At 36.6% G+C, this 13,385-nt stretch overlaps 1 protein-coding gene across 5 annotated transcripts in view; it reads right to left on the reverse strand.

The window, feature by feature from the left end:
* LRCH3 (leucine rich repeats and calponin homology domain containing 3) overlaps positions 1-13,385 on the reverse strand; it is a 127,109-nt gene that overhangs the window by 3,452 nt on the left and 110,272 nt on the right. For all 5 annotated transcript variants that reach the window (XM_082626051.1, XM_082626050.1, XM_082626048.1 and 2 more), the window contains 5 exons: positions 13,045-13,093; positions 12,084-12,191; positions 10,450-10,568; positions 9,685-9,822; positions 3,387-3,464 (listed from right to left, as the gene is read on the reverse strand). In XM_082626051.1, the coding sequence (XP_082482177.1) occupies positions 3,387-3,464; positions 9,685-9,822; positions 10,450-10,568; positions 12,084-12,191; positions 13,045-13,093 (492 nt within the window). The remainder of the gene's footprint in view (positions 1-3,386; positions 3,465-9,684; positions 9,823-10,449; positions 10,569-12,083; positions 12,192-13,044; positions 13,094-13,385) is intronic.

Here is a 13,385-nt window from a genome sequence, read left to right on the forward strand (position 1 = left end):
ATCAAAATGCTGAAAAACAAAACCACAAAGAATCCTCTATGTGCTCAGCTTGATTTTACTACTAAATAGCAGAATAAAATTGTTGGTGATTAGTATGAACATTCAGGATAAAATGAACAGAGGTGGATGCTGACTTAGGGTTATGTGAGGCCTGAGAGTGGTTGAGTGGGTGAGGCAACCTCTTTCTCGATTCATTCTTCCCTATTAACAAAAAATAGGCCAGAAAGCAAGGACAAAACCTGGGGGTGGGCTGAGGAGACGGAAGTTTTTGGAGAAACCCAGGTGAGTCAAGAAGGTTCAAAGAATGAAGAAAGCATAATAATTAGGGGAAACTTATTACCTGGAAGTCAGGTGTACTGAATGACTTGGTGTTCCTCTAAAAATCAAGTCAAGTCCATCTTAACCAAGTCTTGTTTACTAATTGTACAAAATGAATCTAGAGTTGTAATGGGCCTTAGAGATCATCCAAACCCTCCAGTTCACAGATTAAGAAATTAAATAAATAAAAGCATTACTGGACTTGATAACAGGAAAATATTCTTTCACACATAACATATAATAACTCCAGAACATAAGATATTGGACTCAGAAGTTTTTATCACCAACTATAGTTTTTGGAATGTAACATATATTTAATAAAAGCATAATAATGAGACTATCCATATGCCCAACCTTATTGGAGGTTTTTAACAATCACTTTATTCTTCAATGTTTCATTCATAATTTAACTTGTAAACATTTAAAAAGTTATACTGATAAGGGAAATCATTCACCTTTATACATGTTTTCTGGACAGAAGATCTGACAAATTTTTCAATATTAAGTTTTATGTTATCTGTTTTCAAAAGTGATCATTATTACATCCCTGATTTTATTTACAAGTGAAACATAGCAGGTGGTCATGTTTAGGTAAAGGTCATAATGCCCAGAAGTAGGGGAGAACAAAGGAAGAAGAAGAGGTATAGGTTTCTTCTTCCCTCCCATGGCAGAGGGACCTGAGAATGCTAGTTTAAACCTACGAGTTTGTATTTATTCATTTTCCTTCATTTTGTTTAACGAAAATGATCAACTGTTTTAGCAGAAGTAGCAGCATAACAGGAACCCATCTAAAAGTGTTAGTGATGGTGGTGGTGAGACTTGGGTGGAAGGCAGGAGTGGAGAAGGAAGAGGTGGCCCATATGGAATGTCCATTTACTCTTTCTGGTGGGGGGAAAGGGAGGGGAAGGAGGATGTGTCAAGAACTCCAGTCTAAAACCACCCTGGAAAAAATACCCAGTCTTTTTTTTTTTTAGTACCCAGTCTTTTAAAATTGTATTATTTCTATCTCCTGCCTTCAAATAAATACTGTTAACCACTGCTTGGCAAATGGTGGAATAAAATGCATGCTTTAAAAGGCACACTGTTTTTGATTTTGTTGACCAATGGCGGTTATATTCTAAAAGAATTTCAGTGTATAGACTTTAAATCTGAGACAGATGACAGTTCTGTAAAGCCCAGAGTACATGTACAATGACTGTTAAGAAGTCCTTTACAGGTCTGACATAGGCTAAGTGTGCCAGCACGTCTTGCCGTGTGGGGCCGTTTTCAGCACTCTTCTCTCTAGGTATGTGGTGCCTCTTTTTAATCACTCATATTTTTCCTCTGGTCCCATTCCCTGCACCAACCCATGCCACATTCTCTTGTTCAAAGACACTGTGCTATGGAACTGGGGCAGGTACTGGGCATGCTTGTGATGGTCAGGTAGGATCATCTCAAGTAGGCATAAGGGAAACACTGAATGTTAGAGTGTACATGTGAATATTAGAACCTGCCTGTTAATATGGAGAAATGTATGCTATTTATCTAGAAACCTTATTAATGCTCTCAATATGTTTAAAAATGGTTAGTTCTAAAAGAGATGATGAGCCTTCAGAAAACAATATGATATAAAGGTAATACATTTGCTTTGAATTTGTCCACAGGAACAAAAAAGATCCTTGCTAACTACCACTAAATGTAAATTTCAGTTATTTTATAACTCAGCTTAAAAAATGCAAAAGAAAAAAGTAAAAAATAAGTAGTAGAATCACAATCTACTTAATAAAAGGAGAAAAAACACTCATGGGAACTAACACTGGCTAGTGCAGCTGCTCTGTGGAGCTGGGCTCTCTTCCACTTTGTGAAAGAGCTGAAAGGGAAAGGTGTTCATTGGACAAATGATGCTTTGACCTTCTCAACTCATGTTAGTTAAAGGGAGGAATGGTGAACTGGGTAAAATGAGTCATTGTCAGCAAAAGCCCTTGGGACAAGGGCTTAACTTCGAGAGAAACAGTGGACTTGTTGAGTCCAGGGGCCAATAGTAGGTTTCTGACAGCTAATTAAGAAGGTGATAGAAAAGTGTCATGTTTTTCTCCTTGAATGTTGGACAAAATATGGTGACAAGAACTGTAATGGTTGTAGTTAATGAAAAAAGTATCAAGTGGCACCAGTTTTTATTTCTTTAAATTTATCTATATATGTCACTATATATAATATTTTTTAAGAGTGCCACACTTAACATAATTGTTTTTTAAAGGGTAAAAGTTTAACTATTTGTACTATTAAAGGGCAATAAAGCTCTAACTGAGGAACCTGGAAGCAAAAAATCTCAAGAGCAGGACAAGTGACTAGAAATGGCCTCTTGTGTGTTCAGTTCCAAAGGGCTTAGTGGAAAACTGGTAAAGTCTGAATAAAGTCTGCAATTTAGTCAACAGCACTGTCTACATGTTTATTGGTTTGGATGACATACTATGTTTACATTTATGTTAGATATTAACAGTCCAGGAACCTAGGTGAAGTGTATACAGTATCTCTCTGTGATATTTTTGCAACATTTCTCAAAGCCTAAAATTATTTCAAAATAAACATTTTTTAAAAGCATTAAAGCAAGTGTTAAAAAACTGAAGCCAACTGAAGCATTCTTAAAGCAAGTGTTAAAAAACTGAAGCCAACTGAAGCATTCTTAAAGCAAGTGTTAAAAAACTGAAGCCAACTGAAGCATTCTTAGTCTGAGATGCACTTATTCTGAAGCACAGACTCTACTGTGTATGAAGTTGTACACAAGTCAATCAGCAAGTGGGGGCGTTTAGGAAAAATCAGAATAACTATTTTTGATTACTTAGCACTAATTACTTACTACAACATATTGAAATTCATGTGTATATGATTTCTTTGCTTGGTCCTTGGAAATAATTAAGGGAAACTGCTGAAAATATAATGACTGACTCTAGTAATACAAAATCATGTTAGTAATTATCAACTTAGCTCAGAACTACCCTGTAAGATTTTAGATACCTGCATTTCTAAAAGATTTTAAGAAAATAATACCCAAATTTATTTAGCAACATAAAATATGATAAATTTATTACCTGAGGTACACCAATTTTTCTGCAAGCTTCGAGGAAATTCTCCACATTTCGTCTGCATTTTGCCATTGTTAATTTAGGCTGCAAAGGAAAGAAAACGTGGTGTTATTAGCGAAGTTTAAAAAAATTTGCTAACTAAAAATACTCTTGCCAACTGCTTCATAAACTGAATGTTCTAGACCAGAGGGTCAGCAAACTTTTTCTTAAAGAATCAGATAATAAAGTTGTTAGGCCTCACGGCCATATGATCTGTTGCAACGACTCAAATCTGCTAAGAGCTTGAAAGCAACCACAGACAATATATAAACAAATAAGAGTGACTGTGTTCTAATAAAACTTTATTTACAAAAATAGGTACTGGCCTGTGGCCCATAGTTTGCCACCCCCTACTTTAGACATGGGCTTTGATTTTTGTAAGGCAAGTGCTAAATAGAGAAATTTTAGGAGGATGGTTTAATTTTTTTCCACTTTAAAGCAATATACACCAAAGAAAATTTGGAGGAATAACAAGAAAATTATTACCCACAGCTCAGTCATTCAAATATAATCATAGTTATTAACACTTTGGTTCATTTCCTTTCAGTCTTTTTAAAGAAAACAGTAATAATAATAAAAAAAATCAATAGCCTTTGCTCATAAATATGTTACAGATGCATCATGTCTCTACTCAACGGTTATATTTAAAATTTTTTAAACATTTGAATTTTAAAAGATTGGATTAAAGAACCATTTTCCAAAGGGTGAAAATTTCCCATAGGAAATTTCCCTAGTCACTAACTAGTAAGCTTGCTTTTCTGAAAAGATCTCCGATGACTAGAACATAGTTGTATCACATGACCTAAAGTGATAAAATTTTTTGCCAACTGGGTTATCATGTAAGAAAGAAATCTGAATCTCATTTCCCAAAGTGATTAACAAACTCAATTTTTCAAATTCATCTGTTGGTTTACGTATCAGGCATGGAAGCCAAACATTTGCAGGAAATCTGACCTGTGGTTTTTACAAAGCAGATGAAAGCCTGTACCATCTCTAGAAAAAAAACGGTTTCACTTGTGAATATCTGGGTTTTCTTCAAAGATGGAATATCATACTGTTGCCAAGAAGAGAGGAAATAAGATAACTACATAGTAATGGTTGAACGAACTATAATCTTGGCCTGAGAAACGCAGCAGACACTAGGATTGGCTTTATCATAAAAGTTTTATAAAAGGCAACAACTGAGATGGAAGGAGAGTAATAATAATTCTAAAATTTCAAATTGAAAAGCTTTCAAAATTAAGTCTAGAAAGAAGATAACAGGTTTCCATGGAGAGCACCCCTTCTTGCCTATGCCAAGTTCTTCTTTAACTGAGGTAAAAAAGTAAAAAAAAAGTGAAACATAAATAGAATCAGAATCTGCTTAACAGAAGGAGAAAAACAATCATGGGGGTTCACACTGGCTAATTCACGCTGGAGCTGGGCTACTTCTCTTAGACTTTTTACACGTGAAAGAGCGGGTTTTCATGGTAGGAGTGATGCTATGGTTTTAACTCCTTGCTAGTTAAGAGTTAGGTAAGGTGAATTGAGGCGTAATAGAAAAGTCACTGTGGTGAAAGCTATTGGGACATGGGCTTAACTTTAAGAGAAACTGGGCAAAGAAAACATAGGACAACTGCTTTTCACTTAGAAGAATTTTTCATTAGCTAGAAACTCCCTCTCCATATACCAGTAGAAATGGAAGCAGAATCAATGCAACTAGCTTCCCTTATTCTGAAGGGACCTTAGCTAAGCAGACCAGGATCTTGATCTGAGTTTGGGAGAGAAGGCTAGGGGCGTCGTGTGCACAGGTGGATCATGAATGTGAGACTCTAGCAAAAGAAGGGGACCTGGGCATGTCGTTCTATAAAAGAAGGACCCCTACATTTCTGAAACATCTCCCTTAGATGTTGGAAGGGCAGAGTGAAATAGGTCTTACTGCATAGGCAGAAAAACAAGTTTCCTTCTGTGCAAAAGAAAGGATAAAAAGATAGAGTTCGTGTTGCTAAGTAAGAAACTGGTCCAAGAGTCACCACCATTCAAGACAAAAAGAAAAGAAAGCTCAGAATAGTGATCCTGGGGTCCAACTCAGCGTTATCTCTATGAGGAGTACTAGCACCCTAAATGTGTGTGGGTGGGGGGTTGAGGAGTAGAATGAAAAGATTCCTTTGAGATTTCCCCTACAAAGAGCAGATTTCTGACTGATGAAAGGGAAATGGAGTGGGGAACCATCATCTGTCTCCAGTCATTCCTTCTCTTAGCATTTGTCTAAATCCCAGGGATGTAGGTCAGTGTTTCATAATTGGGATACAACTCCTTCTTATAGTCTGATGAAAGCTGTGAATCTACTCTTGGGAAGAATACACATGCAAACAATTTTAGGGAGTTCAACGAGTGCTGGAAGCCCTAGGACTGCATGAATCCCAGGCTACACATCCCCGCTCTGTATGTGTCCAATGGAATGACTAGTTAAAAGGACCCAGGGGTATAGACTCCCTATCACTCTGGAGTGTAGAAGGACTCATGATTTTGCCTTAAGTCAAAGATCAGAGGAACCTGCTATCCCCAAAAGCTTTTCCAGAACTTCGGATGACATAAAACATGGTTTTGGATAGCCATGTAGAGCCTGTTTCATTTCTGTAATGTACAGCCCGATCTGAATAAGAAATCTTATGTGGGTTTTGGGGAAGAAAGTAAATAATTTCAGCAAGAGGAAAGGAACTAGACTGAAAGGAACAAGAAATAAATGATTTTGCTATTTGAAAATTGAAATGATTCAGCATTTTTTCAGGTCATCTTCCACGGTGATATGGTTCTTTCAATGAGTTGTCACATCACAATATTTGTAATGATTTTTTTATATGATTCAATAGTGCACTTCTAACAATGTGAACTGTACTACTTAAAACCTATGCCTATTGAACAATCTAACAGCAGTTTATCATACATCATAGATCCTCCCAAAATAACAAAGAAAGATGAATTATAACCTAATGGTTACAAGTACAAGTGCCCTTCTGAGTTTCTTTCGAAATACCTGGACTTATGACCTCCCCTTACAATGAGGGATCATTTCTTGAACTGGGGGGGAAAAAAAGCCTGGTTCATACAGTACATCATGAAAGTGTTTTATAAGTTACACTCAGAGATCTAATTAGCAGCTTTTCAAAGAATTACAATAAATTACTATGTGTTAATGTAGCCACAAAGAAACTGCTACGGTTTTTCATTTGTATTTGGCTTTAATTTTATATTCTCATCAGGAAAAATCTCTAAGAAAGTAAGTTACAAAGCTCTCTGTATGGTCAGAAGAACAAAATAAGGGGAGAAATAGTCTAATATGAGGGAGAGCAATTCAGTATGAAGGAAAAACAGATATAAATATTTATACTGAAATCTAGTACTGTAACAGTATCCCCATTAAAGCAATATTGACTTATTCATAATAATCAGTATCATAATTTAAAAGTGAGGGTTTTTTTTTTGCTTTTAATTAAAATACTGGATGGTTTTCATCTGGTTGACTCAGAGTCCATTTTTCCACTCCCAAATGTTATAATTTGGGAATTTTTGCATACTGAGGTGTTTCTCAACTTTACAGGTCATTTATTAACCCAAAAGATCCCCTCTTAAACAATTTTATTTAGTAGGCCTACTTGCTTTTAAGTGTCGAGGATACTATTTCAGGAAAGACCTCTTTTATTTATTTTACTTTTTAAGAGGAATTCATGTTCTTGAGAGAATGGACCACTTGTAACTCATCTCTGTACCTTTCATCCTGTTCAGAATGCCTACCACTGACTAGCTGCTCAATAAATATGACTAAATGTTGTTGTTGATTTCGTTAGCAAGTTTTAAATGCTCTAATTTCATGTTATATCATGTTTCTTTGACAAGAAGGTCCATGTGTTTTATGTCTCTAAGTGGTTTAACATTGATAAAATAGTTTTATTTTTCCTGTATGTAAATATTTTACATTCTTAAATGAAAGGCACTATGTTTGGTTGATGAAGATAAAGAACCTCAGTCACCCTTACTCTCATATTCCACTTTCTACATGAGCTCCTTGCTACTTCCTAAGTATTTTCCCTGAAAATGAAGAATGATACATTTGTCTTTATTACTAAAAAAATTTATTTTTCTTAATTCAGTTGACAGAAACTGGGAAGAATGCAAAGTATGAATAAGCCCTTCCCCTTCTGGCGTTGCCAAATAGCATGTCAATTCCTGTTCTCTTAGTCACCACCTTTAGGAGCAAAACCAAGTCTTTCAAGTCTTTGGGGGGCATAGTTGATTTGGTAGCGCTAATGTTCCTCTCTGCCTTTTCTACACAAAGCTGAATGCCTGTTTTCTGAGGTCACTAAATAAAAAAATGGCTACCTATTTTCTTTAGAAGCAAATGCATGACTCTGTTTTTGGATATGCTAGAGGGGAAAGGGCCATATCAGCCTCTTGGGACCTTGGTAACAAAGCAGCCTTTATAATTAGAATCAAAGGTCCTTGGGAGACTTAAACGATTTGCATCTGGGGAGGCAGCAAGATGAATGTCCAGAGTGGCAAGCTATAGGCCTAGATACAACTGCAATTTGAGTAAAGGATTTGCATCAGGAAGTATGTGCTAAATAACAACAAGTGACCAGAAAATGAGATGAGGGCAAAACCTTTGAAAAGGTTAGACACTGCTAAGCATGTTACAGATGCACACTATCCATTCAGACTCATCAAAAGAGCTGTCACAACATCAAATGATCATCAAATGCACTGTGGAAACCTTGATTACCTCCTGTTGTGTGTGCGGACTAGTGAGGGGAGAGGAGCAGATGGGGAAATCTGGATGTAACTAGTGGATGCTATTGATGCCTCACCCAGTGTCTCTGTACTTAGCCTGTGCACCCATCCTCATTTCCTACCCCCACTCCCTGCTGGCTGCTAAGGGCTCAGAGCTGTCCCTTCTCAGTTTCAGCCTGATCCCATAGGGAGCCCTGTGAATGAATCACATCGCACTCCCACCTTGAGGAAGAGGGCTCAGCCACCACATTGTTCATCCCTGGCTTCAGGCTACGGGTAAGAGCAAGGTGGCCTAGGACAATTCTCAGAAATCTTTAGGGGGTAAGGTGTTATAACATCTGCAACTTTTAAATCGTGCAATTAAAATACACACACATATGAACATGCATAAATATAGACAAAGCAAGATGGCAAGATGCAGTGAATGTCAGCTCTAGGTGGAGGCTTTAAGGGTATTCTTTGTGTTATTCTTTCAGTTTTTCTGAAGGTTTGAAATCTTTCTTAATAAAAATTTGAAGGTGTGCGCCGCAACTACTGAGCCCACACACCACAACTAGAAAGAAGCCTGCAATGAAGAGAACCCCTGCCACGATGAAAGAGCCACCTGCTGCAATAAAGATCTTGCATGCTGCAACGAAGACGTGATGCAGCCAAATAAATAAATTAAAAAGAATGGAAAAAAATATTTAAAAATTTTGAAGGAAGAAAAAGGAGAGTTGTGTCAATCTAAAACTTGCTCTTTCTCTTGTGGGTTGCCATCCTGATACTGATGTCCATATCTAACCAGCAGTCTAAAAAAAACCTGCCAGTCATCTTGAATGCATATTCTGCCTCATTTTCCACCTGAGGTTGGTCCCTCAATCATGTCACTTCTACCCCTGAAATATTCATCATTCTAAACTGCAATTATAATCACATTATTCCTCTCAAATTCTTTCTGTGTTTCCTGATTGTCTACACTAAGATAAACTTCTATCTCCCTGACACGGGACATGAGTCCCTTGTCACATGGCCCTTAGCTTACCTCTCTAGCTACATCCTCTTCCATTTACACCAACACCTTGTGAATGATCTATTCTGAACAACTTAAGAAATCCTTGAATACACCATGATCTTCCTTAGCTTTTTGGTCTAGGAATACTATGCCCAGAATGCGGTTCTCCCTCTCTGTACTGCTGGCAAATTCCTACTCATACATCAAGAATTAGTTCAAATTTTACCTCCTCTGGGAAGGCTTTCCTGAACTTTCCAGGCAGAGTTGAAGTGGCCCCTTTTTTGTATTCCCATAGCACACTTCTTACATACCTCTTTTATAACATCACACACAGCTCTAAGTTATTGTTTACATGCCTACTTTTTCTCTAGTATAAGTGAGACCCGGAAGGCAGGGGCTGGACTCTATTCATATTTGTACCCTTAGCATTCTGCACAGTGCCTGCCTCTGTACTTAACAAATGTCTGATAAAGAGCCAACTTTTTTTAAGCATTATAAACTTACTACAGCTGGTGAGGGAACGTGAATGCTTGGGACAGATCGAGGCCGCACATGATTGGCCAAATGGCAAAGAACAACACCATCGGTTAGAGCTGCTCCAAGATCACAAGGCAGAGATACTTTTAACCGGTACTCAATATGCTAAAAGAACAGGAAAATGTGAAATATATTAATTCAAGAGTGGCTGACACACAGGACATAATGGAGTCACAATGGAATATTTTAAATTAGAAATCAAGTTAAAAAGCAAATAACTTAAGTACCACAATCTCTATTTTATCTTTCTATCCTAAGTCAATAACTTAAGGAGATCATATATATATATATATATATATATATATATGGCAGCCAGGTGACAGTGCTGCAAAGTTCCACAACAGAATTCATTTATAATTTTCTGACTAAAAAACAAAAAATAACTAGATCGAATTTTAAAATAAACACTATGTATGATATAAGTGTGGTATGTATCAATATATGTATATGTGTACATACATATGAATTATTATTACTCTAACAAGATTTCTTTAAATCATGAGGCAGAAAAAAATTTTAAATGAGTAGGGTCAGGGGTTGAGCTTTATGGAATAACCCATCTCATTTTCCTAGTAAATAAGTGAAAAAATTCATCACACACTGGGCATCACAGCACACAATGGGCACTTGTTGATTCTATTAAAAAATTATAAGTCAAATGAACAAGTGATGCCAGGATTATGGGCTACACCAGGATCACTGAAAAATGTAATTCAAAGGCAATGTACATACTTTCCGTAGTTGATCTATTAATTCCAGCTCTTCTTCTCTCTGTCTTGAATTCTGTCTTGTTACCGGATCTTTAAAATCAGTGGTAGGTGCAGAAGATGAAAGAAGGGGTGACGCATGACCTAAAAAATATTGGTATGTAAGATAGAAAGGCGACTGCCAGTGCTGCAAAAATACTCAGATCCACCTGATCACAGTTTCCTTGAAAGTACAGCACTTTCTACTTCTGGACTGACCTTTTAAAAAAAGTTTTGATTATGGAAATTTAAAAATATGCACAATAATAGGGAGAATAGTATGAAAAACTACCGAATGTCCATTACCCATTTGGCTCAACTACTTTGTGTGTTTGATTACATCCATTTAAAAATGTTTCTATTGAAAAATATCGCATGCAAAAAATTAGACAAATCATAAGCAAAGAGTTGAATAAATTATCATCACAAAGCAGACACAAGCAAGTCAATAAATGCAACATTACCAACACACAGGAGACCCTCTCATGTTCCCTACCCATCAGTATCAGTACCCAACAGTTACTTCTAGTACCAGAGGTTCTAACTATGTACCTCCTGGCTTCTAACACCACAGATTAGTTTTGTCCATTTTTGAACTGTCTACATATACAACCATATTATATGTGTGTATGTTTTTATGTTTGGCTTCTTTTGATCAGCATTATAAGATTTATCCATGTTGCTGTGTATATTAATGTGTTCATTTTCATTGCTTATTTAGTATCCCATTGTACAAATATACACAATTATTTATCCATTCTATTGTTGATGGACATTCAGTTTGGGGCTATTATGAATAATATTGCTATGAATAATTTGGACGTATCTTTTGGTACAGATGTGTACATATTTCAGAAAGCAAAATTGCTAGTCATAGGATATACAAGGGTTCACTATTAGCAGATAATGTAAACAGTTCTCCATGCTAATTAACAATCCCACCAGCAGTGCATCTCTGGTTTGAGTTTAAATCTCACTGTGAGTGTATCTATCAGTTATGTTAAAAATAGTTATTTTGGGAGTGAAATGTCTGCTTCCACTTCTAGGTAACTTCTTTGGGGGTCAGGCAGAAATTTGCCACATTAACTAAAAACCATGAGACTAAATAGTTTTTTTTTTTTTAATTACTGATTCATTTCTTTAACAACACAGAAAACAGCTTTTACCAACAGAAAAATCTGAAAAAGAGCACACTACAGAGAGAAGGGACATTCCCTGAAGCCCTGAAAGAGTAATTTTTTTGTTCAAACACTATAACCTGCTTTTAGGTGGTACTGAGAAACTTTCTGACCAAAATGAATTCAAACAAGATTAAGATTCTCTTCCTTTAGTATCAGTGAGATCACAGACAAACGCAGAGTTTATAACTTTTGCCTTGGTGACATCTCAGGGTAGAAGTTTATTTATTTATTTGTTTGTTTGTCTGGCCTCACTGCACGGCTTGCGGGATCTTAGTTCCCTGACCCACGGTTGAACCAGGGCCCTGGCAGTGACGGTGCAGGGTCCTAACCACTGGCCTGCCAGGGAATTCCCAGGGTAGAAGTTTAAAAGTATGTAATGTATAATGTCATTGTATAACACCCCCCCCCCTCCAATGCCCCTTTTAGCACTGCCACCTACCTTTATTTGTTTCTGCCCTGACAGCTCCTCTGAAAAGGAAGCTTTCAGGGCGCTGGGCTTGGTTTCTCTGAATAGCAGCAGGAAAAGAATATGCAGGGGAATGATGAACTGAATCAGCATGGAAAAGCAAAATAAGATTAAAGAAGATGGAAAAAATTAAATATAATAACAGACACATGACAAAAGTTCAATAAATGGCAAATGAAGAAAAAAGTTAAATATTGCAATGATATAAAATGATAATTTTGTTTATTAATATAAAATCTGGTATAGAAAAGTAACCTCCAGGACTTCCCTCATGAGCCAGAGGTTAAGACTCCACGCTCCCAATGCAGGGGGCCCAGGTTTGATCCCTGGTCAGGGAACTAGATCCCACATGCCACAACTAAAAGATCCCCATACCGCAACTAAAAATCCCACATGCTGCAACTCAGACTCGGAGCAGCCAAATAAATAAATACTTAAAAAAAGAAGAAAAGAAAAGTAACCCTGAAAGTGGGAGGGCTGCTTGTATGTATTTTTATTTTTATTTTTTTTGCGGCCGGGCCGCGCAGCTTGTGGGATCTCAGTTTCCCAACGAGGGATTGAACCTAGGCCATGGCAGTAAAAGCCTGGAATCCTAACCACTACACTACCAGGGAAATCCCTGTTTGTATGTATTTTTAATTGTCATGTTACTTTTGGTATATCAATAAAGGCAAAATGAATGTTAATATATTAAATATAGTCTCTTACAAACCTACAGCCCTGCTAGCTCTTGCTCATTTTTTCATATCAAATGGCTGAGTGGTTGAATGACTAGATGAATTAAAAAGTGAAAAATGTGCAGAGTTCCCAATTTTGTGCCTGATTTCTCATTTCAGAAAAGGAAGCCACAGCCATCTAAGGAGTAACTTATCAGGAAAATCCTGGTAAAGAATTATAATTGGGATGTGGTTAATTGCACTTTTGTGTCTATTACCTGTTTCTGTTGTAGGTGAACTTGATATAGCATTAGATCTGTGATCATTCTGTGGAGAAACATAGATAAATCAATAATTATTATTCAAGAAGAGGCACTTTCCACATTTATGGAAAGTACCTCTTTCCACATTTGGGATTATATCAATAAAAGAAAAAAAACATGCAACTCTCCTCCAAAATTAAGTCTAGAAATGAGAATTTGGTATAATAATTCTGAATATTTTTTAAGGCCAAACTTTTCTTAAAATTAATTTTTATTGGAATACAGTTGCTTTACAATGTCGTGTTAGTTTCTACTGTACAGCAAAGTAAATCAACTATATGTATACATATATCCCC

The sequence above is a fragment of the Mesoplodon mirus genome (genome assembly GCF_964341445.2).
Source record: "Mesoplodon mirus genome assembly, chromosome: 6".
NCBI lineage: Eukaryota > Metazoa > Chordata > Mammalia > Artiodactyla > Ziphiidae > Mesoplodon > Mesoplodon mirus.